Raw genomic sequence first — 24,776 nt, forward strand, 5'->3', positions numbered from 1 at the left:
TTCCACTTTAGAAATACCGAATTAATTTGATACACGCAAATTTACCTTCGCACTCCCTATATAACACCCCCTAAGCACTATACACAAGCTACACTGTTCGAAACAAAAGTTCCTCCGAGTAGGTATAACTACATGTTGACACTACTTGGACAGATGTGGCACAGCGGCCAGAACACATGACTTCACAGCATATGACACACACTTTGGGCTCACGCTTTCAGACCCGAGTCCGGCAGCACCTCACCTTAGCAGCATGAGATTCTGGATAGCACCTCACATATATTCCGTACCCCAACACTTTCATACCAGTACGGGTTAGTAGTTCATCCTAGTAGGTATAAACACATGCTGACACTACTTCCACAGCTGTAGTGCAGCGGCCATGGCACATGACTTCACAGCATAAGACACACAGTTTGGGCTCACGCTTTAATCCCTGAGTCCCGCATCACCTCACCTGCATCAGACTCAATACATCACTAAATTTCCGTAGCCCAGCACTTTCACAAAGGTAGGGGTGAATACTTTGCTTCGCACCCCCTCTAAACAACACCCTAAACACGTCACAGAGGTTACAGTGCTCCTACCCACTTTTTTTGCCCTTTTTTCGCCTTACTCGCTTTAATGAAATCACAAAATGGTGGCCACCACTTCCTAGTTGCAACCGCTCGCAGCCAATCAGCAGCAAGCTTGCCTCAGCCAATCAGATGGCAGAATTCCCCAATATTGATATTTGTAAATTTCGATATTTCTCAAAAACTACAGAACAGATTTACACAAAATAAACAAATGCATGCTTTCTAGACCAAGACCAATCTCCCTGCCAAATTTGGGGTAATTCCGTTCACCCGTTCGACCTGTAGCCTTGTCTAAAGTGTCCTATGGAAATTAACATGGAGAAAACACGTTTTGGGACTTCCCTTTTTCCTCGACCCTCCCCTTGACGAATCACTCCCAAGCTTTCAACATAAGAGTTTTGAAAATTTCATTAAGATTCACCAAACAACGCCAAAGTTATAAGAAAAACAAAAAATGTTCTTCCTATGGAAACTAGGTCCTAACTATAACTACCTACTGGCAACCGCCTGAAGGGAAAGATATACATACATTATATATATATATATATATATATATATATATATATATATATATATATATATATATATATATACATACATATATATATATATATATATTCACTGAAAAAACCATAGGTTATAGACCATATATAGTTAGGAATTAGCATTTACAAAACCTTGAAAATTCACTGAAAAAACCATAGGTTATAGACCATATATAGTTAGGAATTAGCATTTAAAAAACCTTATTTTACTCACACAAAACCATTGAAATTCCATATATAGTTAGTTGCACTAACTATATATCGCGCACCTGCAATCCACTGCTGATGATGTCACATATTACATCATTCATGACATGGTCAGTGACATCACTGATGACATCACTGATGACATCTCAAATGACATCACTGATGACATCACTGATGACAACATCCAGTGACTGTATGTTTCTGTAAAGTTAAAATATATCTTACATATTGAAGAATGAGTGGATGTATAAGTGTCTGGATGAAGGATTTAGTAGGTGCGTGACTGACTGTATGAGTGAGTGATTAAATGTGTCTCACTGAATGCATGGGTTAGTGACTAAACTGTCTTAATTTGTGCATCATTATGTCTGTTGTTCTGTAAACTGCTGCATGTGTTGATCATTAGCTATACGAGAGGCTATATGTGTTATTAATTGCTTGCCCAAGTATTTCTATGGGAGATTGAGTTTGTGTGGGGGTGGCTGAAAGGTGTGTGACTCTATGCATAGATGTGTGAACAGTTTATTCACTAGGTGTATGAGTTCAAGAGTGCATGTGGAAACAGCTACATGGGCAGTTGACTGTGTGCATGAGTGTATTGATGAGTAAATGGATATCTCAATGCTACATGTCATAGTAAGTACATATGTAAAACACAGTACATGTGAGAGTTGGCATATATAAATAACTGTGCATGAGAGCCACCGAATGAGTGAGTGGTTGTATCGATCATTGTGAACTTGTATCAGGGATTGTATAAGAGAGTAAATATGTGTTAGTATATGTTTCAATAAGTAAGGTGTGTTTAACTGTATAGTTGAAGAAATGGAGATGAGATTGTTTCTTTGCATGACTGACTGGGTGTGTGAGTAACTCCATGGATGAGTGGAAGTGTGTGAGTGTCTGTATACACTGAGTGTATCTAAGATTATATTAGAGTCTGAAGAGGTTTATCGTATTAGCACAAGAATGATGTCAAATGAGATGTCATTAGTGATGTCATCAGTGATGTCATTTGAGATGTCATCAGTGATGTCATCAGTGATGTCACTGACCATGTCATGAATGATGTAATATGTGACATCATCAGCAGTGGATTGCAGGTGCGCGATATATAGTTAGTGCAACTAACTATATATGGAATTTCAATGGTTTTGTGTGAGTAAAATAAGGTTTTTTAAATGCTAATTCCTAACTATATATGGTCTATAACCTATGGTTTTTTCAGTGAATTTTCAAGGTTTTGTAAATGCTAATTCCTAACTATATATGGTCTATAACCTATGGTTTTTTCAGTGAATTTCAATGGTTTTTTAATAGCAAATATCATAAGCTGTCGAATGTCAAGTACGTGGTAAGTGAAAACATTTTCGTGTTTATGCACACTGATCTGCTTTGAATGGTGCCCCCCCCCCCCTCATTTCTATTAGGAGTACTCTCTCTTTGCAGATAGTGAAAGGTAGTTAACGCAGGTCTTTGCCCCCATTGTAATCCGTCGTGCCTGCTTCTCTCTCCATTTGATTCATTGTTATCCAAGTATTTACTGTTTTAGAATTAGTTCTCTTTGGTTCATTCTCTATTTACAAACAAACACAGAGTCGCAATACTCTGTTTAGTCTTTGCAGATAACGAAAAATCGTGTAAAAAAAAAGAAAAGGAATCGAGCAAAATCAGTAGGCCACTAATGGGATCTCTTTTTGACCTCGCTAAAATAGAAACATTAGGAACAACCCCTCATGACAAATACAAAACTAGTGAGATGAACTGAACTCCACACAATGATGGCTGCAAAACAGCTCGGCTCCGCCACCCACCCCGCCCAAAATAACGATAAAGAACGGCTGCCATGATTGGTTGCGGAATGACCACGACGGAGCTACGAAATGGTGCTGCTCTCATGCTAACCCCAGCTTCAGTCTGAAACATCCAGAAACACTGTAGACTACCAATTCGATCAGTTCCGGTAGCGCCCCAATGTAACCCGGTAGAGAAGAACTAGCCCTCCCCTCTTTGACTGATGGTTCTTGTTGCCTGTCCCTTCTGTTGTCATTTAACAGAACTATTTAGCCTGCTGAAAGGGGTTGTGTTCCGACCGCTGGTTGGTGGAGACATTTTGACTATATTCTGTACCTGCGTTGTCGCGTAATGCGTCATATGACGCGCCGCGTTAGCGCATCCGGAAGTCATCCGGGGCGCGCAGCGCGTAACGTAAGCATAACAAGTCATGTGACTTGTTAATAAAACTTTTCATTGGTTCATTTTACTTTTCTTATTGTAATGATGAAAGGCTTGGTCATATGACCTAAAAATTACGCTTTTCATTACTTCCGAACATTATTTTTTCTTAAATATATGTTATAATGTTCCAGGCTAATGTACTTTCCCGGAAATTTTACAACTGTCCTGCAAGTAAAATATATTCTTTTTTCGAGAAAAAGAGCGTTTCTTCGTCCCATGACGGAGCCGTTGAGCAAAAGAGGGTCGACCTGCTGTCTTAGTCGCCGATACGCCTGAATATGAGATTCTTATCGATCACTTTATGTTGCAGGAATAGAAAACACAACAGCCCTTGACCATTTATCTTTACTGCGTTCCTTCGTATTATACCTTTTACCCTTCATGTAATTGGTCTGCTTTATTTCACTTGCCTTTTAATGATTCTAAAACAGTGACTATTATTAAAAACTTTACCAATGTATATACTACTACCATGTTTTCTTTTAAAAACCTTTATTGTGAAAATTTCATTATACAAATACGAGCCTATAACCACGTGGGCCGGCCACGGAGCAAACTGTAATCGTATATGATGAATAGACATTTACACTGTAGAGGAACGTAACGGGCGGGCCATTAGGTTGCAAGAACTAAGGTGTCTAACAGTTACGGAATCGGTGGACGTACATTTTATAATTAAAATACGACAGGGCCAGTTACAATAAAATTATCTAGATATACATTTGCGGGCAAGTACCATGGGTGACGTTAATTCGAACTTTCAACAGTACAGTAATCAATAACACATCAGAACTTAATATCAATAGGGATGTCGAAATATTCAATCAATTCTCGTCCCCGCCCGCCATGTGCTTCAAAACTGCATACGTATCTCGTGATTTCAAGGTTCTGCAACCAGTACACAACAAGGAGTTACGAGTCCCATTTATTCTGGCGCCATTTTGGGCGAGGACGGGCAGGTCCAGGATATAGTCAAAATGTCTCTACCAACCATCGACTATGATGATGTTCATATGCTGTATTTATTAGAGTAACACTCATCTGTCCACATGAAATTAATTTGCCACAATCTAAACATGTCATTTTAATCTTTCCAAAGTTCTTCTAAATATTTGGGACCGTTTCCCTTGCCTCTGAAGCTCTCAGTGCCACTTCTTTGATGAATGTACTAGCAGGTCAGGGGTTCTCCTCCAAATCTCTCTTTTATGCAGCACTATAATTAATTGGTGCCACCTCTCCATATAACGATGCATGGTATAGTTACCACAACTATATTTTTTTTCGGTTCCTCTGGAGAGTTCATCGTGGCAGATGAAGCGTGTAACGTACCGGGCATTTACCTTTTTTTGCATGTACAGGAAAGGAAAAAAAAATCGAGCGTCCGAGTTCTAAGGTGTCCCAGGGCCATTTTGGTGGACCAGGCCCAAATCCAAAGAACAGCTATCTCACAGGCTAATGGGGCGACCCACGCCGAGTTTCAGCATTGTAGGATGACCACACAAGTACAGCAACTTGCTAGACATCACCTCGGTGCCATCCGGATCTCGGCGCCCCACTGCAGATGAAGTGCCTCTCAACTATGAAACCACCACGGTGACATCCGGATCTTGGCGCGTTGTGCTGCCTTCGGCCTATTCGCACATCGGTCCGCTACTGACGCCATCTCACAGGCTAATGGGGCGACCCACGCCGAGTTTCAGCATTGTAGGATGACCACACCAGTACAGCAACTTGCTAGACATCACCTCGGTGCCATCCGGATCTCGGCGCCCCACTGCAGATGAAGTGCCTCTCAACTATGAAACCACCACGGTGACATCCGGATCTTGGCGCGTTGTGCTGCCTTCGGCCTATTCGCACATCGGTCCGCTACTGACGCCATCTCACAGGCTAATGGGGCGACCCACGCCGAGTTTCAGCATTGTAGGATGACCACACCAACTTGCTAGACATCACCTCAGTGCCATCCGAATCTTGGCATCTCAACGCCTAGTGGTATCTTCCATACAAAAAATATTGTTACGCTGCCTTTGGCCCCATTCGCACATCAGTCCGCAACTTAGACATCACCTCGGTGCCATCCGGATCTTGGCATCTCAGCGCCTTGTGGTGTCAGTCAGAAAATATTGTTGTGCTGCCTTCGGCCTATTCGCACATCGGTCCGCTACTGACGCCATCTCACAGGCCAACGGGGCGCCCCACGCCGACTTTCAGCATTGTAGGATGGCCACACCAGTGCGGCAACTTGCTACACACCACCTCGGTGCCATCCGGATCTTGGCATCTCAGCGCCTTGTGGTGTCTTCTACTCCGGAAATATAGTAGAAAATATTGTTGCGCTGCCTTTGGCCCCATTCACACATCAGTCCGCTACTGACACCATCTCACAGGCCAACGGGGCGCCCCACGCCGACTTTCAACATTGTAGGATGGCCACAGAAGTGCGACAACTTACTAGACACCACCTCGGTGCCATCCGGATCTTGGCGCGTTGTGCTGCCTTCGGCCTATTCGCACATCGGTCCGCTACTGACGCAAACTCACAGGCCAACGGGGCGCCCCACGCCGACTTTCAGCATTGTAGGATGGCCACACCAGTGCGGCAACTTCCTACACACCACCTCGGTGCCATCCGGATCTTGGCGCGTAGTGAAGCTGCAGCAGCTGCAAATAAGCTTCAGACAGTGTTACAACCGCTGCTCAGAACTCTCAACTATGACACCACCTCGGTGCCATCCGGATCTTAGCGCGTTGTATTGCCTTCGGCCTATTCGCACATCGGTCCGCTACTGACGCCGCCTCACGTGCCAACGTATTTTCTCCGCATTTTATACCCTATGCCGCATAACAGGTCATGTGACTTGTTTATAAAACTTTTCATTGGTTCATTTTACTTTTGGTTTCCTAATGATGGAAGGCTTGATCATATGACCTAAAAACAACACTTTTCATTGGATGAAAACTTTTTTTTCCCCCCAAACGATGAAAGCCCCACCTTGTTTCTGGATGTTTCAGACTAAACTGGCGTCACCATGAGAGCACCACCATCTCGTAGCTCCGTCGTGGTCATTCCGCGAGCAATCATGGCAGCCGCTCCCCACCAGAAGCCTGCAGGACTCGGGGCCCCCAAAACTTTTGATGAATTCTCAAGGCGGAGGGGACGCTTTCGAGAATGGGGTCCAAGACCTAGCAGACAAGCGTCCGATTTCCAAGGTGTCCCAGGGCCATTTCAGTGGACCAGGCCCAAAAAGGAAACAGCCTGCCGCCATTTTGAGAGTCCTGTGACAGCCGCCTATCGCTGCACCGCAAGAGTGGGCGCAACTCAGCTGAATGGCGGATTTTGACACAGTGGACCAAAAGCGGACGGAATGGCAACTGAAACGGTAAAGGGGCGCCCCACTAAAACAGATGAGACTCCACCTGGAGAGGCCCGTTCACGCCGCCTCCCCCGGGGCGCTCCACGCCGTTATTCGGAGCAGCATTGTAGGATACCAAAACCAGTGCGGCAACTTACTGGACATCACCTTGGTGCCATCGTTCTGCTGCCTTGGAACTATTCGCACAACAGTTTGCTACTGATGACCCACCCCCCGCGACGCCCCACGCCGTTATTTGCTGGGTGGCAACTTACTAGACATCACTTTCGTGTCATCTAGATTTCGGCGCGTTCTGCTGCCTTGGAACTATTCGCACAACAGTTTGCTACTGATGACCCACCCCCCGCGACGCCCCACGCCGGAAATCTGGACGTTGTGCTGCGTTGGGACTATTCGCACAGCCGACCGCTACTTCGTTGTTTTTCTCTAAAAATGTTTATATGTTATTACTATTTTTGTTTTCTTGTATATATTTATAAATTATTAAAGTTTTATAATCTTACTACTTTGTCGGAGTGCTATATATTTTTAATGTGACACATAATTGTAAAAACTTTGATGTACAAAGAGTCATCCCTGGAATCTTCCGCTTCACGCTCGGTCCCCTCCCCAATCACAATACAGGATGGTTTTCAGATAATAGCAACGCTTCTGCTGTGACGGATCTCATCGAGTGTGGGCCTTGATCTACTATAACTCCTTTGAAGACGGGTGATTCTTTACAGCTGTGGCCATAAACTACATCTGCAGGGCTAGCTGATAGCCTAGGACCGGCCTGGACAATCGGACACAGAGGAAAAGGAGTGTCAGAGGGTGCGGTAGTGAATAGGGCGAAAGGGAGGTGTCGGGCGGGCACAGGGTGTGATTCTCAGGGAAGAACAGCGCAGATGGGGGGAGGTTTATTACCCATGCATAAAACAGAGAGCGGGGGTGACCACTGCCTGGGGGAGATGCTTGCGAGGGTGGGGAGCCATGCTAAGGATCGACAGCGTGCACAGAGTGGATCTGGTCAAGGCATCTAAAATGGCTGCCGTGCACGACAAAAGTGTGGCATTTGAAAAAAGACAAGATGGCGCACACAATGTTTTTCAACAATTCCTGATTTCCTTCGAATCGAACGTTAACAGACGTTGGGGCATATTACCAAAGTTAAGCGATATTTATCCCTAACGATGCATTGCAAAGATTTTTTTACCGTCAGAAATTATCGCAGATAAACCTTGCTATTATCAAGGTTTATCGCAAATACGATAAAAAACGAGCGCAATGCATTAATATCGCTGAAAACTCCGTGATATTCATGCATTACCGAGCTAATGCTCTTAGCCATGTTATCCACCTCCCATTGGATAACATGGCTAAGAACTGCTCAGGGCAGCTGTTACTTTTTGGAGATATTCGCGCTTATCTCGAATATTTCCAAAAGTTGATAATAGGAGATAGCGATGTTAGCGACTGTTTCCAGTCGCTAACATCTTGGCATGCCCACTTTGCATGTCATTAGTGATAAATATCACTCACATGCAAAGTGGGACCCAAGATGGTCGCTATCTCCTACTAGCCGTCGCTAACTGGTGTTAGCAACAGCTAGGTAATACAGATATAATTTTATCTCCGCGAAGCGGAGCGCTGTTACAGATATATATCTTGTTTTTGAACGTTAATTTCTCAAAATGCACTGAAGCACATATATTGAGACATAGCAAAGGCACATCGGGCTACCAGTCCCTAATATTTTACCAAGTTTCGTGCAAATCCATTCAGCCGTTCGATTATTATTATTATTATTTTTTTTTGCCCCGCGGGGCCCTTTTAAAACCTCCACATCAAACCTAGGGGGTCAGCGAGGATCTACTATGCCCCCTTATGGTCATCAGCCGTTCGATTATTATTATTATTTTTTTTTTTTGCCCCGCGGGGCCCTTTTAAAACCTCCACATCAAACCTAGGGGGTCAGCGAGGATCTACTATGCCCCCTTATGGTCATTTGCCCCTTCGCTTTGGCCTCCTCTTGTCTCTCGATCCTACCGAGAGACAAGATGGCGGCCGCTACGTACTGTTTGGAATGTTTACAGACACCGGAGAGCCAATCAGCTTCGCTTCGCAAAGCTCCGTAACGCGAAAAGTACGCGAAGCGGTGCGCTGTTACAGATATATATCTTTTTTTGAACGTTAATTTCTCAAAATCCACTGAAGCACATATATTGAGACCTAGCAAAGGCACATCGGGCTACCAGTCCCTACAATTTTGCCAAGTTTCGTGCAAATCCATTCAGCCGTTCGATTATTATTATTATTATTTTTTTTTGCCCCGCGGGGCCCTTTTAAAACCTCCACATCAAACCTAGGGGGTCAGCGAGGATCTACTATGCCCCCTTATAGTTATTTCCCCCTTTGTTTTGACCTCCTCTTGTCTCTCGATCCTACCGAGAGACAAGATGGCGGCCGCTACGGACTGTTTGGAATGTTGACAGACGCCGGAGAACCAATCAGCTTCGCTTCACAAAGCTCCGTTGCGCGAAAAGTCCGCGAACCAGAGCGCTGCCTGGTCCGCGCTTACAGATATATATCTTTTTTTAAACGTTAATTTCTCAAAATCCACTGGAGCACATATATTGAGACCTACAAAAGGCACATCGGGCTACCAGTCCCTACAATTTTGCCAAGTTTCGTGCAAATCCATTCAGCCGTTCGGGCTAAAAGTGAGGCCAACCGCCCTATGGAAAACTCAATGTTAAAAACACGTTTTGGGACCCCCCTTTTTTCTCGGCCCCCACTGGACGAACCCCCCCCAAATTTTCAAGGGCTGCTCAGAAACAAAATGTGCCATTTTCCTGAAAATTTCAGCCAATTCCGTCCACAAACGCCAAAGTTATTAGACATAGAATTTTCAAAAAACCCATAGAGAAAAAATCCTAACTATATATACCTACTGGCGACCGCCAGTAGGTAATATACATACATATATATATAATATACTCTATTACCTACTTTCATAGGGAAATCGCAACATTCTATTGGGAATAACTTTGGCGCCGGTTGAGGAATCGTCCTGAAATTTTCCTTAACTTTGTCTCGCGGCGCTCGGGTCCTTCCCTGAAAGTTTGGGGGGGATTCGTCAAGCAGGGGCCGAGATAAAAGGAGGGTCCCAAAACATGTTTTCTCCATGTTAGTTTCCATAGGGCGGTTGGACTCACTTTTAGCCCGAACGGCTGAATGGTTTTCCACCAAACTTGGCAAAATTGTAGGGACTGGTAGCCCGATGTGCCTTTGCTATGTCTCAAGATATGTGCTCCAGTGGTTTTTACGAAAATTAACTTTGAAAAAATATATATTGGGCTACATTGGGCTATATATATGTTAGAGCCCAAATGTAGCCCAATGTAGCCCAAAGATGGCCACCAGAGACAAAAAAACCAAATGTAGCCCAAATATCAGCCAGATGTAGCCCAACTATAGCCCAATGACAGAATGTCCCAGAGTGTTCTAAAGAACAAGTAGAGCGCTAACAGTCTTACTTATGACAAAAGCATGGCACACCTGAAGTCATCTTGATTGGAATAAAGTGTTAACACTTAAAACATTTAATTTGCAAAGGAACAAAATGAGGGGGTTCATTTTGCCATAGAAATTATGATTAGTGCTGAAGAAAGAAAAATTAGGGCACATTTTGAGTGACTTCTCAAATCCTCTTATATTTCATTAAAAAAATTCTGATATGCAGTCTCCCAAGATGGCCACCAGAGACAAAAGAGCCTGTGCTTAAAAACTCTGTTAGCAATGCAGGCATTGGAGATTTAAAAAACATTTTAATATATAAAAACGTTATCCGCTAATAGAATTAGCATTTAAAAAACCTTGCGAATTCAATGAAAAAACCATAGGTTTCAGGCCTTATATAGTTAGGAATTAGCATTTAAAAAACCTTGCGAATTCACTGAAAAAAACATAGGTTTCAGGCCTTATATAGTTAGGAATTAGCATTTAAAAAACCTTTGAAATTCACTGAAAAAACCATAGGTAGGTTTCAGGCCTTATATAGTTAGGAATTAGCATTTAAAAAACCTTGCAAATTCACGGAAAAAACCATAGGTTTCAGGCCTTATATAGTTAGGAATTAGCATTTAAAAAATCTTTGAAATTCACTGAAAAAACCATAGGTTTCAGGAGTTATATAGTTAGGAATTAGCTTTTAAAAAAGCTTTGAAATTCACTCAAAAAACGATAAGTTTTAGTGGTGTTCTAGTTAGCTGGACATTTTACTCATACAAAACCATTGAAATTGCTCCTATATAGTTAGTTGTACTAACTATATTTCGCGCACCCGCAATCCACTGCTGATGATGTCACATATTAGATCATTCATGACATGGTCAGTGAGATCACTGATGACATCTCACTACCATATGGGATCCAAATCATCACATACGCACGATTGGCAATTGGTAGTTGCACTGAAGCACCCAAAAAATACACCAATTAATTTGCAGTCCTGTATGGAAACAGTGGCCACCTGGATGGACCAGTCTTGACTTAAACTTAACGGAGACAAGACGGCGTTGATGATCTTAGATAAACATCCCATTGTGGCAAAGGAATAAATGGGACTAAATTGCCCCAAATGTCTTGGTCCATCGTCAACCCCCATGCTTAGATAAAAAGCTTGGGTGTCTGGCTGGACAAATCCTTTAATTTTAATAGCCAAGCAATTAAGCTAGCGGCATCATGCTTTGGCATCGTTAGAATGCTGCAGAAAATCCTCCCACTACTCCCGGAGCAGGCGTGCAGAGTTATTGTACAGGCATTGGTGCTCTCTCGATTAGATTATGGGAATTCCCTCTACCAAAGCACCACAAAGGCCACAATAGGGAACCTACAGGCGGTACAGAACTGTGCAGCCATGTTGCTGTATCACACCCCCTATTGACAATCCGTCAAGCCAACTCTAAAAAAACGTCACTGGCTGCCAATAGAAGAGCGGATTAAATTCAAAGCTATGTGCTTAGCACATAAAACACTTTGGGGGGCAGGCCCTAAGATAAATCATTCTCTTATGGCCTTTTACCAACCAACAAGATGTCTTCGGTCAGCTAATCAGTTTTTGGCAGTGATCCCAGAAATTAAGAGAGCAAGATCGGGAAGGTGCAGGTTCTCATACACAAGGCAAGACTATGGAACACTCTCCCTGCAAAGCTGCGTGCAACTATTCACCATCTCTCTTTTCGGAGACCATTCAAGACTTGGCTTTTTCAGAGCCTGCCTTAAACTCAAGCCTCCTTCTTTGTGCTGCGGGCTCCACTTTACACGGATAGCGCGGGGTTGCCTAAGGGTAGCCAGGCGCTCTTTAAATACCAAATAATAAGAATAAGAATAACAAGATCCTCCATCCCAGATAATTGTCGCAGATTAATCTCTTTCAGGATGAGGAGCTCACCTAGAAGCTGCGGGCAATACGCACAAATAACCAGGCCAGTTGAGGTAAAAGGCGGCTTTATTGGACAGGCATGCAGATTTCAAATTTTACAAACAGTATAAACAAGGCCTCACTAATACAACGTCAAATCTATCACCCCCGCCCATAAGCAATTCTCCCCAAAAATGTTCCCCAACATTGTTCTACCAAGCCTCCTCCCCAACCCCTTTCTTTCATCCCATGTCTTCCTCTTGCCTCATTCCTCGCTCCCCTTTTTCCCTCTGTCCTAATCTACTCTGAATGCCCCACCCCTTCCTGCCTGTCTCGATCTCCTCCAATTCTGCCACCAGAAAAAGTCCCTGTACAGACATTCCCCACACCCCCCAAAAAAACTGTTTCTTGACTATGTGTATAACATTTTTATTATAAAAAGGATTCCGTTTTCTAAGCCAACTAACTTGGTAACTTATTTAGATCTTCAATGAGCACTTGTGGCCACAACAGTTAACTAAATTATTGTTCTAACTATTAGTCGAGAATGTGAAAACAGGAAAACTGTCGCCTAAACAGTTCGTCTGTTTACACCATGCATTTCGTTCTAAAGCGTCTGATAACTTTTCTTTTATGTTCAGAATGTCTAACTCATTGTCTATAAAAGAAAGGTGGACACCATCCGGGCAGAAAAATTGAAAATCATCTTTGGTGATATTTTGGGCCAGCCAACTTATGCCATGATACTACAAAAATTATGCAGCTCTCTGTTAACCTTTCTCCTAGCTCTATCCACCGCCAAGAACGTTTCTGCTCCCATGCAAACCCTTCTAGGCACTGGAGCTATTAGATTCAATTTTGTTTTGGACCAGGATCTGATTATCAATTCTAGATCGGATTTCATCTCTATTAACAAACCGAGGCCTAAGAGCTGAACGAGGTCCTTTTCACCTAAGTGAATGAGCAAAGCATCAGGACATCGACTAGTTGATCGCAGCTCACTTAAACATAGCATTAACTGACCCCACTTCATGCCTCCTTTGCCCCACCAATCGATTTTTAATTCATCAGATCAAGCGCAAGATTTTTTTCATGTCTCTTTTCTGCTTGTTTCGCCGCCCACTTTATAAAAGAGTGTCCAACTATCCAAACGTTTGACAAAGATGCAGGAGGGCCCAAAATTATACCTAAAAAGAAAAACACTGTTAAAATTAAGAATACAATTATAATGCTTCTAACTCTCTAATGTATCCTAAACAAAAATTGGAAGACCAACGACCTAAACTCTTTAACTCCTTGATGTAGAAACCCCACCTGGCTGCTTCGGAAGCAGCGCCTATTCTGAAAGAGTGAGTCCCAAAACTGTTAGGATTTTTACCCAAACTATTTAATGATTTTCTCAGTACTGACAGAACATGGGATGCCTTTAGGCGAGAATCATCTTGGTGCCTAAAAATAAAGTCAGATGATGCGCAACTTCCTGATTTAAAATCTAGCCAAGCTTTCATTGGGCACAATGGACCGCCTAACTTTTGGAGGATCACTGTGGCTTCCTTTCCTACCTGATCTGTCTTAGATTTTTCCAGGAACATTCCTATAGATATTTGGACTGGGTTGGTGGTATTATACTAGGTTTTGGCGCCTCAAGGGAATGTACACCTTTCTGATTTCTAGCTTACTATTGGTGACGGTGCTACAAGGAGAAGAGAACCACACTTCCTCTTCTAAAATGGGCAAGAGCCACTAAATACTTGAAAACTCCTTAGCACTCGTTTTTGTATCTTACTATAAGTTATACATATGTGTTTCCACCATACATTAGTCATGCAATCACTAAAAATTGAGATCCTTATTAGTCAGGGTTGTCTGCAGGTGTTGTTTTATTTCAGAAGACGTCAAAGCCAACACGTGTTTCGTCGGTAGGGAATTTAACCCTCGACTTTTTCAAGGCTGTTAAATGAAGAAAGTAACGTTTGTAACATTCAGAATATGGTCTATGCATAATGTTTCGATACATTACAATACATTAAGTGTGCAGGTGGTGATTAAAATCTTGCATATTGTGCGTGCGTACATTGCTTGGTGTCATATTAAATGTAAGTTTAGTTTGACTTTGACCATTGAGTATACATATCGTACTTCCAAAATTTCAGAAGTTAAATGGACCCATTGAGAAATGGAGACACCAGTGGATCATTGTAAATCGTGCTGCTAGGTAATATATGTGCATGGTGAGAGTATTAAAAGGAGGGTCTTGACTTAACATTCTATTTTGACCCATAGTGGCATGCATAAGTATAAGTAGTGCTCGGGGTACCTATTCTCCGAAATGTTTTCTTTTTCTGTATGGGAAACAGCGGAAGGAAAGTATTTGGTCAGAGCCCATTTTAAACATATTTTAGGCGTATTCACAATTTTACATCTTTTTAGATTGCTAGTTTATAATTACTCACCTTCGTTGAGGTGATACTTCCAACCCCCAAAGGGGTTCCGTTAGGGGACTTTTGTTCGTGATGATGTATTCCACAGGTTGTAACCGGAGTATCGGTTATCAGTATGTCAGCTGTAAGTTAATTTAATGCTCATTATAGTTCAGTTTTTTGTTACATCTGTACTTTTATTACTGGAAAATCAGTTAAAGTGATTATCCATTCTTGTGGGGGATAACCCATCTATTGACCCGTGATGTTATCTTCATAAGATATTCTCCCATTAGATTAAATTTAGTAGCATTAGAAAGAAAATGTCGTTATTTTTTGTCGGTTCATTAATAACATAGCTCAAATATTGCCGGTGTAATTTTAAGATCCCCTTGTATTAGTACTTCGGACTAGGGGCATTTAAATTTCTATTGTTATCAGCTGCTCATACGTCTTCGTACTAAGTGTACATAGAAGCGCGGTGTCGTAGTTAAGCCACGGATGCCTCGCTTGTGTTTTCGGTTTTAGTATTATTCTCCTCGTCTTACCTTTTGCTGCGATTTTCGGGCTTCTGTCTCGGTCCCCGCTGCCGTTTGTGTGATGCAGTACAAGTTCCCCCGGTTTGGCGCTAGATATTTGAGACAGGGATTGCTCCGTGTCACATGACCCTCTTCATTTCCGGTTTGCCGGTAATGTTGTATTCAGGGGTTTATCGATAGTTCCTCAGTAAAGACGGCGGCCATCTTATTGAAGGTGATTGTGATATTTGTGAATACATGATAAATAACAACTACCAAAATTCAAAAGGACAAGTTCAATAACAAGAAATAATATGTACCTATCCAAATACATGTTGCAATAATGTAAATACTCTTTACTGAAACGTAAGATGCCTGTACTATTGTTTTGCAAAAGTAATAAGACCACCTATTGGCACGTATTTTGTACCTATCCAAACACATGTTGCAATAATGTAAATATTCTTTACTGAAACGTAAGATGCCTATATAATTGTTTTGCAAAAATAATAAGACCACCTAATGGCACGTATTTTGTACTGTACCCATTTTGGATGGAGAAACCATACCATTACAGCAGCAATGGCCCGTTTAGGAGCATGTCACAAATAAAACGAGACGATATGATACCCTCACAGTATTACAAAAATTAATTCACAAATATCACAATCACCTTCAATACAACATCACTTTTTACCCAATAGATATAACAAGTGCACAGAATTCTAATAGAGTACGTATAAGCGTTCCCACAACTCGTCAGGGACACGTAATTCCAATGTTTAGAAAGAAACAATTATGATTAAGTCTCAAACCAAGAGCCGTTCAGGCAACATAGTGGCAAGCTGAATAAAATATAACAATCAATAAATAATAGGGCTAGTCTAACTAGGAACACATCAGAGAGGCTAAGATGGCCGCAGTCTTTACTGAGGAACTACTGATAAACCCCTGAATACAACATTACCGGCAAACCGGAAATGAACTGGGTCATGTGACACGGAGCAATCCCTGTCTCAAATATCTAGCGCCAAACCGGGGGAACTTGTACTGCACCACACAAACGGCAACGGGGACCGAGACAGAAGCCCGAAAATCGCAGCGAAAGGTAAGACGAGGAGAATAATACTAAAACCGAAAACACAAGCGAGGCATCCGTGGCTTAACTACGACACCGCGCTTCTATGTACACTTAGTACGAAGACGTATGAGCAGCTGATAACAATAGAAATTTAAATGCCCCTAGTCCGAAGTACTAATACAAGGGGATCTTAAAATTACAACGGCAATATTTGAACTATGTTATTAATGAACCGACAAAAAATAACGAAATTTTCTTTCTAATGCTACTAAATTTAATCTAATGGGAGAATATCTTATGAAGATAACATCACGGGTCAATAGATGGGTTATCTCCCACAAGAATGGATAATCACTTTAACTGATTTTCCAGTAATAAAAGTACAGATGTAACAAAAAACTGAACTATAATGAGCATTAAATTAACTGACAGCTGCCATACTGATAACCGATACTCCGGTTACAACCTGTGGAATACATCATCACGAACAAAAGTCCCCTAACGGAACCCCTTTGAGGGATGGAAGTATCACCTCAACGAAGGTGAGTAATTATAAACTAGCAATCTAAAAAGATGTAAAATTGTGAATACGCCTAAAATATGTTTAAAATGGGCTCTGACCAAATACTTTCCTTCCGCTGTTTCCCATACAGAAAAAGAAAACATTTCGGAGAATAGGTACCCCGAGCACTACTTATACTTATGCATGCCACTATGGGTCAAAATAGAATGTTAAGTCAAGACCCTCCTTTTAATAGTCTCACCATGCACATATATTACCTAGCAGCACGATTTACAATGATCCACTGGTGTCTCCATTTCTCAATGGGTCCATTTAACTTCTGAAATTTTGGAAGTACGATATGTATACTCAATGGTCAAAGTCAAACTAAACTTAAATTTAATATGACACCAAGCAATGTACGCATGCACAATATGCAAGATTTTAATCACCACCTGCACACAAAGGGGCCTATTATGATTGCGGATTTTCCACATCCTCTGGGCCGGCGGAAGCCACCGCCGGCCAAGAGGATGCGGAAAACCCGCAGCGGACCCACCAAAGTCCCACCGCCACATTAGGATGGCTGGTGGGTCCTGGTTTCCGTCCGCAGCTTTTCCGCCGCGGTTGGCTTACAACCGCGGCGGGAAAGCTCTAATATGGTGGCGGTGTCTCTCAGACACCGTCCACCATATTAGGAAGTGCTTGAAAAGATGTTTTTCCGCTGCGGATTTTCCGCCGTGGAAATGCATTTGGAATTTCACTGCGGGGGCCCGTTGCGGGCCCCCTAGGTGAAGGGGGGTGGGGGGTGCACATGGGGGGTACCTATGGTACCCCCCTGCATTTGTATGCAGAGATCGGCAGGCACCGTGCGGTGCCTGCCGCTTTCTGCATACAAATGCAATGCATGCATTTTTAACATTGCGGCGGGTGCAGCTTGAAGCTGCACCCGCCGCAATGTTGAGGATAGAGGATGTGACCGCCACCCTGGCGGTCACATCCTAATCTTCACGGGGGGAACGCCGCTGCCCATGCGGACGATCCCCCCTACTCTATGGTGGCGGACGGACTCAGGTCCGTCCGCCATCATAATCGGCCCCTTAATGTATTGTAATGTATCGAAACATTATGCATAGACCATATTCTGAATGTTACAAACGTTCCTTTCTTCATTTAACAGCCTTGAAAAAGTTGAGGGTTACATTCCCTACCGACGAAACACGTGTTGGCTGTGACGTCTTCTGAAATAAAACAACACCTGCAGACAACCCTGAATAATAAGGATCTCAATTTTTAGTGATTGCATGACTAATGTATGGTGGAAACACATATGTATAACTTATAGTAAGATACAAAAATGAGTGCTAAGGAGTTTTCAAGTATTCCTATAGATAGTTTATAAATAACCAAATTTTTATCTTTAAGATTGTTGTTGTTTGCTTTGCCTAACTACTCTCAGACTCTAAAGGCCCCAAAAAATAGCCAACACTTTCACAACTTAAATAGGAACTCAAACTCGGAAAAACACATTTCCGGTTATACTTGTACACTTTGAACAACAAATTCAGGGAAATGGGCTCTCTAACTAATTGTACCCTCTTTTTAACTTTTGCCTAACCTTGTAAAAGTCTTCATCCTATCTCTCCTGGCTCATAGCCCCAAAAACCCTTCCTTTAAAAACTCATCCCTGCTAGCTTGCCTACTATTGTGGTAGGGGAAATATTCTGCTCTATGTTAGCCATGATGACATTCAGAACATCTTCCCTACTCTTTATTAAGCCTATGGCGTTGCAGGATCTAAATGAGGCACCTGATTCCAAAAATTCTGACCATGCTCTTCTGTAGACTATCTTTGTGCTAGTTGCCAGAGAGTTCTCAACCAGATATTGCACTTTCACTCCGCTAAATCCCTTACCTCTTTAGGAATCTGAGTTTTCAAAAGATCTGCTCTGGGCACAAAACCACGGAATCTCCGCCACTGGGAACGAGATAATGCATATGCTATATTAGTATCTGTTCCTGGTACATGTTTGACTTTAAAAACTATATTATGCATTAGAAAACCTAACATAAATATTTGCGATAACTTTAATAGGAGTCTGTCTTTTGCTTTCTGGCCGTTGACCAAATTCACAACTGTTCTATGATCCACATAAAAAATTACTGTTTTGTTTGACAGAATCTCACACCATACAGCTAAAGCTACCAGTAGAGGAAAGAATTTGAAAAAGGCTATACTTCTTCTTTGTGAAATCCAATTTGCTGACGATTTCTCGGCACACCATCTGCCTTACCAGAAATGTCGGAAACCCATGGCACCCGAGGCATCATGGAAAATTTGAATTGCCATAGAAAATCCTCTTCCAGTGACAATATGGTGATGCCATTGAAAGTTCTCAAAAACATTAGCCATGAGGGGAGGGGCCAAGCAGCGGACCACGATGGCCACCTAACTCGTTTGCTCCGTAACCCGTGTCTCCCCCACACCTATCCGTTAACAAAATCTGAGTCCCAAAGGAAGCAAACCGCAACGGAAGGTGTGCGGAGCTGCAATCATGGACTCCTGGGATCCAACATCCGTGTTTGCCATGTCTGCGAGCCCCGTTCAGATTGGGCCTGTGGCAATATCGCAGCCGGGGCCTAAAGTACTGCGCGTGGCCAACGGAGGAGTCGAGGAGGGCGGATTGCCACGGCAGAGGGACCCGGGGAGTGATACCCAGCGGCCCTCCCAGACGATGTAACGGCAGACGGTGGGGCCCAATATTTGCAGAAACACAGGGCAGGAGGAAGGGGCCTGTACAGCATCGAGGTGGGGCTGGCACTATCATAGCGAGCCTGAAGAGACGTGAGGAGAAAAGGACATAACTGTGCTGGGCCCCATCAGAGGTTGTTGTTGCTCCCCCCGGGGCACCTCCCCCCCTCACCCCGGTAATTGGAACATTGAGGGGGTGAAATGAAGTAGAGGTGACCCTCCTTGCCTGAAGTAGCCCTGTAACAACCCTGAGGAACCTCACTGTAATCATCTGGAGCGGGACAAGATCCAGAAGACTCCCTGGGCCACCTACACTGTGCTCCACACATTCTAATAAGTGTACCAAGCGGGCGGACCTATATTGCCCTCTAATCCCAGCAGCTACTCGTGTGCAGAGTGAAGGAGACGCTCTGCTGTCTTGGCACCCCCTATGCCCGGCTGGCCCACTGGCTTCCGGCACCTAGAAACTGCTCCATAAACACTGGGTCCGGCACTCCGGAGGTGAAAATAACCTGAGTTGCACTATTCTGGGCACGGGCATACACCACCATGGACAGGACCAAAACCACAGGGTCAAAGGGCTCCACAACAAACTTGACCACTACACCCTCCCCAGGGACTTGCCACAGGAGCCCCATACCAGAAGTAAATCAATGACCGACCCAACAGGTGAAAATCCTGAATTGACTCTCAAAGACGTCATGGAAGCCATAAAAGACCTCCCTGGAGCACAAGATGGATACCCTAGCCGTCGACGTAAACCTAATCAGTGAAGATCTTACTAAACGAGAAGGTCAAACAAGTTGAAATAACGGCGACAAACCTAGTTTGAGATGTCTCGCAGATCTAAAGTGATGTCCAAGATCTGCAGTCCTTCCGCAAATTCGCTGAATTCAAACTAGATGATTATGAAGGGCGGCTTTGGTGGAATAACTTACGTATATTGGGAGTGCCAGAGAAGGCAGAGGGGCATGCACAAGATCTATTCGTAGAAGACCTCATCCTTAAACACTTGCAGCCCAAACGCCCAAGGCCGGGGCCCCCGTGCCCGATGATGGCAAGAGTCCTAAATTTCAGGGACACAGATGTGATCCTTCAGACCGCCAGAGCAGCACCGCCGCTCCGCTTGGACAACGCCGTGATCACCCTCTTCCCAGACTTTACGCAAATGGTGCAGAAATAGAAACGGTCCTTCCTGATGGTAAAGAGAAACTCAAGGAGAGGGGTTTTAATTATGTGATGCTCTTCCCGGCGCGCCTTCGTGTGGAATCCGAGCCTTCGAACACCCAGAGGCGACATCCGACTGGCTTGAGAGCCGGATAGACCAGCTCACCTGCAAACACAACGGCGCCGACTACCCGGCCTCCTAACCACAGCACTGTGGAGGCATGGCATGGAGATATGACGCCCGCGGACATACATGACACCTTGGTTGCTGATCGTTGGGGGCCCGCCACCTGATACCTTTGAGAATTACTCTTTTTGGGACAATATTACGACAATTTGGAAGGGGAGAGCAGGGGAACGGGACAATACGCCCCACATCCAACTACTTTTAGTTATTCACTAGGGCGACAGGCACTCTGTAAGACACCTCCGGGTATACGTGCGCTTTACAAATTAAAATAACATAACATAACAGAACAAGTTGTCAATGGGCAGTTCTAAGCTCAAAGTGCAGGGAAGAAGGGAGGGGGGTTGTTGGGTTGGGGTTGCTGTTTGTTTAATGTTATGGTTTTTACATTGACAGCACATATTGACCTCGTTGTGGAGGACATAGAAACCTATGTTAGTATTAATATGTGCGCAGCGGGACAAGAGTGCTAAAATATTACTTTGGAATGTTAACGGTCTTGGGGACAAAATTAAACGTAGCGTTGTTCTCCAACACGTTAGAAAACATGCACCCGATATTGTGATGCTCCAAAAAACACATCTGGTTGGGAACTCGTGTAAGGTGATGCACAGATGGAGCTACACGATGATCGCACCCGCTGGCTTCACATCTAATTCGCGAGGTGTGGGTATTATGATGAAAAAATCATTTCCTCTCACGGTAAACTCCACTTGGGCCGATGATTGGGGCAGGTATATTGGGGTCACGGGTACATGGGAGGGGCAGACAATTACGCTTATGTCAATCTACGTACCACCAGGTCTACAAGCCACCACATTTAAAGACCTTAGTGTTATACTACTAGCACTACCGGATGGGTAGCTAGTGCTTGGGGGTGCCTTCAACTCCGTAGTTTCGGGCACATTAGATCCCCAACCCCATGTAATAGGCCAGTCATCACACTGCTTGCCGGATTTTCTGGAGGCCATGGGACTTGTTGATGGGTGGAGAACATACAACTCAGATAAAGTACAATATACGTTCCAGTCCGGCGCACACCATAGTCTCCTCGCCTCAACTACATTATAGTCCCTGCACCACGAATCACGTACATTCATGAAATTCATGAAATCAGACACTTAGCTAGGGGCATCTCCAACCACCCCCCATTATGGGTACATATAGTCCTCAACAGAACACAGGTGGGGAGAATTGCCCCATCAACCTGTGGTATCTACGGGACTCAAGAATTTGTAAGGACCTGATCAAATCCAAAGATTACTATTTCCAAGAGAATGAGGGGACGGTGGATTCTCCTCAAACATTATGGGAAGCCTTTAAAACAGTGATCCAGGGGCAAGCCCTATCATTAATGTCTGGGATGAAGAAGGATAGACACAAAGATATCTCAGATGCTGAGACAGAGCTTTACCAACTAGAACAAGATCTAGAAACAGGCACGACACCTAAGGCGCTCCACTCACTCCGCCTCAAACAAGATAACTATAGGGCGCTAGTGACCGATAAAGCCAAAACTCTAGGGAGGGACAAGATGGGCAGAATCTACGATCTGGGCGACAAGGCAGGGAAACTTATAGCCTGACTTGACAAAAAAGAGTGCGCTTGCAGACTCATCCCTGAGCTTAGAGATGCAGATATGACTCCCATAACGGACCCACAGGCCATTGTCAACCAATTTGCCGGCCACTTTCACACCGCATATATGTCCATAGCACCATAAAATGAAGACGATTCTACCAAACTCCTGAGGAATATCTCTCTCTCCACACTTTCGGTTGATGACCGTAACTTTCTCGGCAGCGCCTTGACTACAGATAAAATAGCACTTGCGATAGGATTATTAAATTCCAGTAAGGCATTGGGTCCCAATGGCATTCCAATTGAACTTTACAAACTTAGACCAGATAAACTAGCTCGATATTTAAAGGCCATGTACGAGGAGAGGCGGGAGCGGGGATTATTGCCAGTGGATCAGAGGGTAGCCACTATTGTTACCATCCACAAAGAAGGGAAATCCAAAACTGACTGCATCATACCGCCCTATCTCGCTCCTCAATGCAGAACCTAAAATCCTTCCCAAACTACTGGACAATCTTTTAGTAAAAGTAATAGGGGGCATATATCAATCTGGCTTCATGCCGCACAGAAATACAGCACTGAATCTACGCAGGGTCCATGGTGTTCTGGGCAGAGCTGCCACTATCCAAGAACAGGCTATAATTGTCTCCCTGGATGCCACCATGGCATTCAATACTGTTGAGTGGTCCTATCTCTTTGCAGTACTCGTAACAATGGGATTTGGTCCTGGTCTTATACAGTGGATACGCCTCCTATACCACAAACCTATGTTGCAAGTTGTAGTCAACAACAAAAAATCTGGCACATTTCAGTTCATTCGTTGGACACGCCAAGGGTCCCATCTCTCTCCCTGTTTTTGCATTGGCCCTGGAACACCTTGCGGCATGGATCCGTAGAGATCCGGTTATGCGCACACTGCGCTGGTCCCCTGAATGGGAAGACCGTATTTCCCTTTACAAAGATGACATACTGCTGTACCTTGCCTTCCCCAAGAAATCCCTGATTGCGGTCCTTGACATCCTGGCTATATTTGGCAGGTACTCCGGGTTCAGTGTCAACTGGCAGAAATCCCTCCTTTATGTCCTCAGGGGAGACCCGCCCCCACCACAGCGAAATTGCCCAATACAAATTACTACAGAAGGTTTTAAATATTTGGGAATATTCATCTCCATAGATCAGACACTCCGTTATAACCATAACCTCGTCCCACCACTGCAGAGGCTCAAACGAGATATAACTAGCTGGAAAGCCCTTCCTCTCTCGATGTTGGGCAAAGCAGCTCTTTTTAAAATGATGTCGCTACCCCAGTATTTATATGCGTTGCAGAGCGCATCTGATCCTGTCCCAAACTCGTATTTTAGAGAAATTGAAGGGCTCCAGCGAGATCTATTGTGGGGCGGGAAACCACGCATTGCACTACACAAACTCACACGCAATTGGTATGATGGGTGCATCAGCCTGTCAGACATCAAGACATATTATTGGGCAGCACATCTTGCGGCTATTAACCACGGCATGTATGGTCGACCGGATGACCCCGGATATAAGATGGATAGGTGACTCCTCCCCGGGGGGGCTTACATTTGGGTGCTCTATTCAAATCAGGTAGATATCCACTTACGGGCCCTACTAAACATTCGGCCGACGACTGGCATGCAGCCAACAGATCGCTTGGGTGGAGGCAGAAACCCACACTAGCAACTCCGCTGTGGGGCTCCCAAATGATGAGTGACTTGTGGAGATCAAAGGGATTTGACATATGGGAGGAAACTTATTGGGATCTCAGGTATCAGGGACCTCTGAGACAAGGGTGAGGTGAAGCCCTTTACCACACTTCAACAACAATACAAGTTAGCGAATTCAGAACACTTTCGCTATGCACAGGCCCATCATGCAGTTCAATCGCTTCTTCCAAAAGGATCCTCCCCTCCTGAAGCCTCTCCCCTGGAGGACACGATGCTTGACGGTCATTTACCCAAAAAAAACAATTAGTTAATATTTAAAAAACTGCGTATATTAAGAATGCTGAACGCCAGCAAGAGAGCCACCTGCTTCACCGACGAGCTCCAGACCTCCAAACGCGCATGCCGGAAACTGGAGAAGATATGGCTCCACGAACTCACTCCGGACAACCACACAGCCCACAAGGACGCCACCCGTAGACATCACCACCTCATCAGATTAGCCAAGAGATCCTCCTTCAAAGACCACCTGGATAA

General features: G+C 44.0%; 1 protein-coding gene across 6 annotated transcripts in view; it reads right to left on the minus strand.

The window, feature by feature from the left end:
• Positions 1–24,776, minus strand: part of LOC144772707 (uncharacterized) — a 650,472-nt gene that overhangs the window by 359,010 nt on the left and 266,686 nt on the right. For 4 of the 6 annotated variants that reach the window (XR_013599827.1, XR_013599825.1, XM_078657204.1 and 1 more), the window contains 2 exons: positions 18,786–18,848; positions 12,430–13,536 (listed from right to left, as the gene is read on the minus strand). The exons of 1 other annotated variant lie outside the window; for it this stretch is intronic. Coding sequence is in view for 2 of the 5 variants with exons in the window: in XM_078657204.1 (XP_078513330.1) it covers positions 13,531–13,536; positions 18,786–18,848 (69 nt within the window). In the remaining 3 variants the exon portion in view is untranslated. Of the gene's footprint in view, positions 1–12,429; positions 13,537–18,785; positions 18,849–24,776 lie in introns of those variants that run through there. One more of the 6 variants, XR_013599826.1, reaches the window with a different exon arrangement.

The sequence above is a fragment of the Lissotriton helveticus genome, chromosome 8 (genome assembly GCF_964261635.1).
Source record: "Lissotriton helveticus chromosome 8, aLisHel1.1, whole genome shotgun sequence".
Lineage (NCBI taxonomy): Eukaryota > Metazoa > Chordata > Amphibia > Caudata > Salamandridae > Lissotriton > Lissotriton helveticus.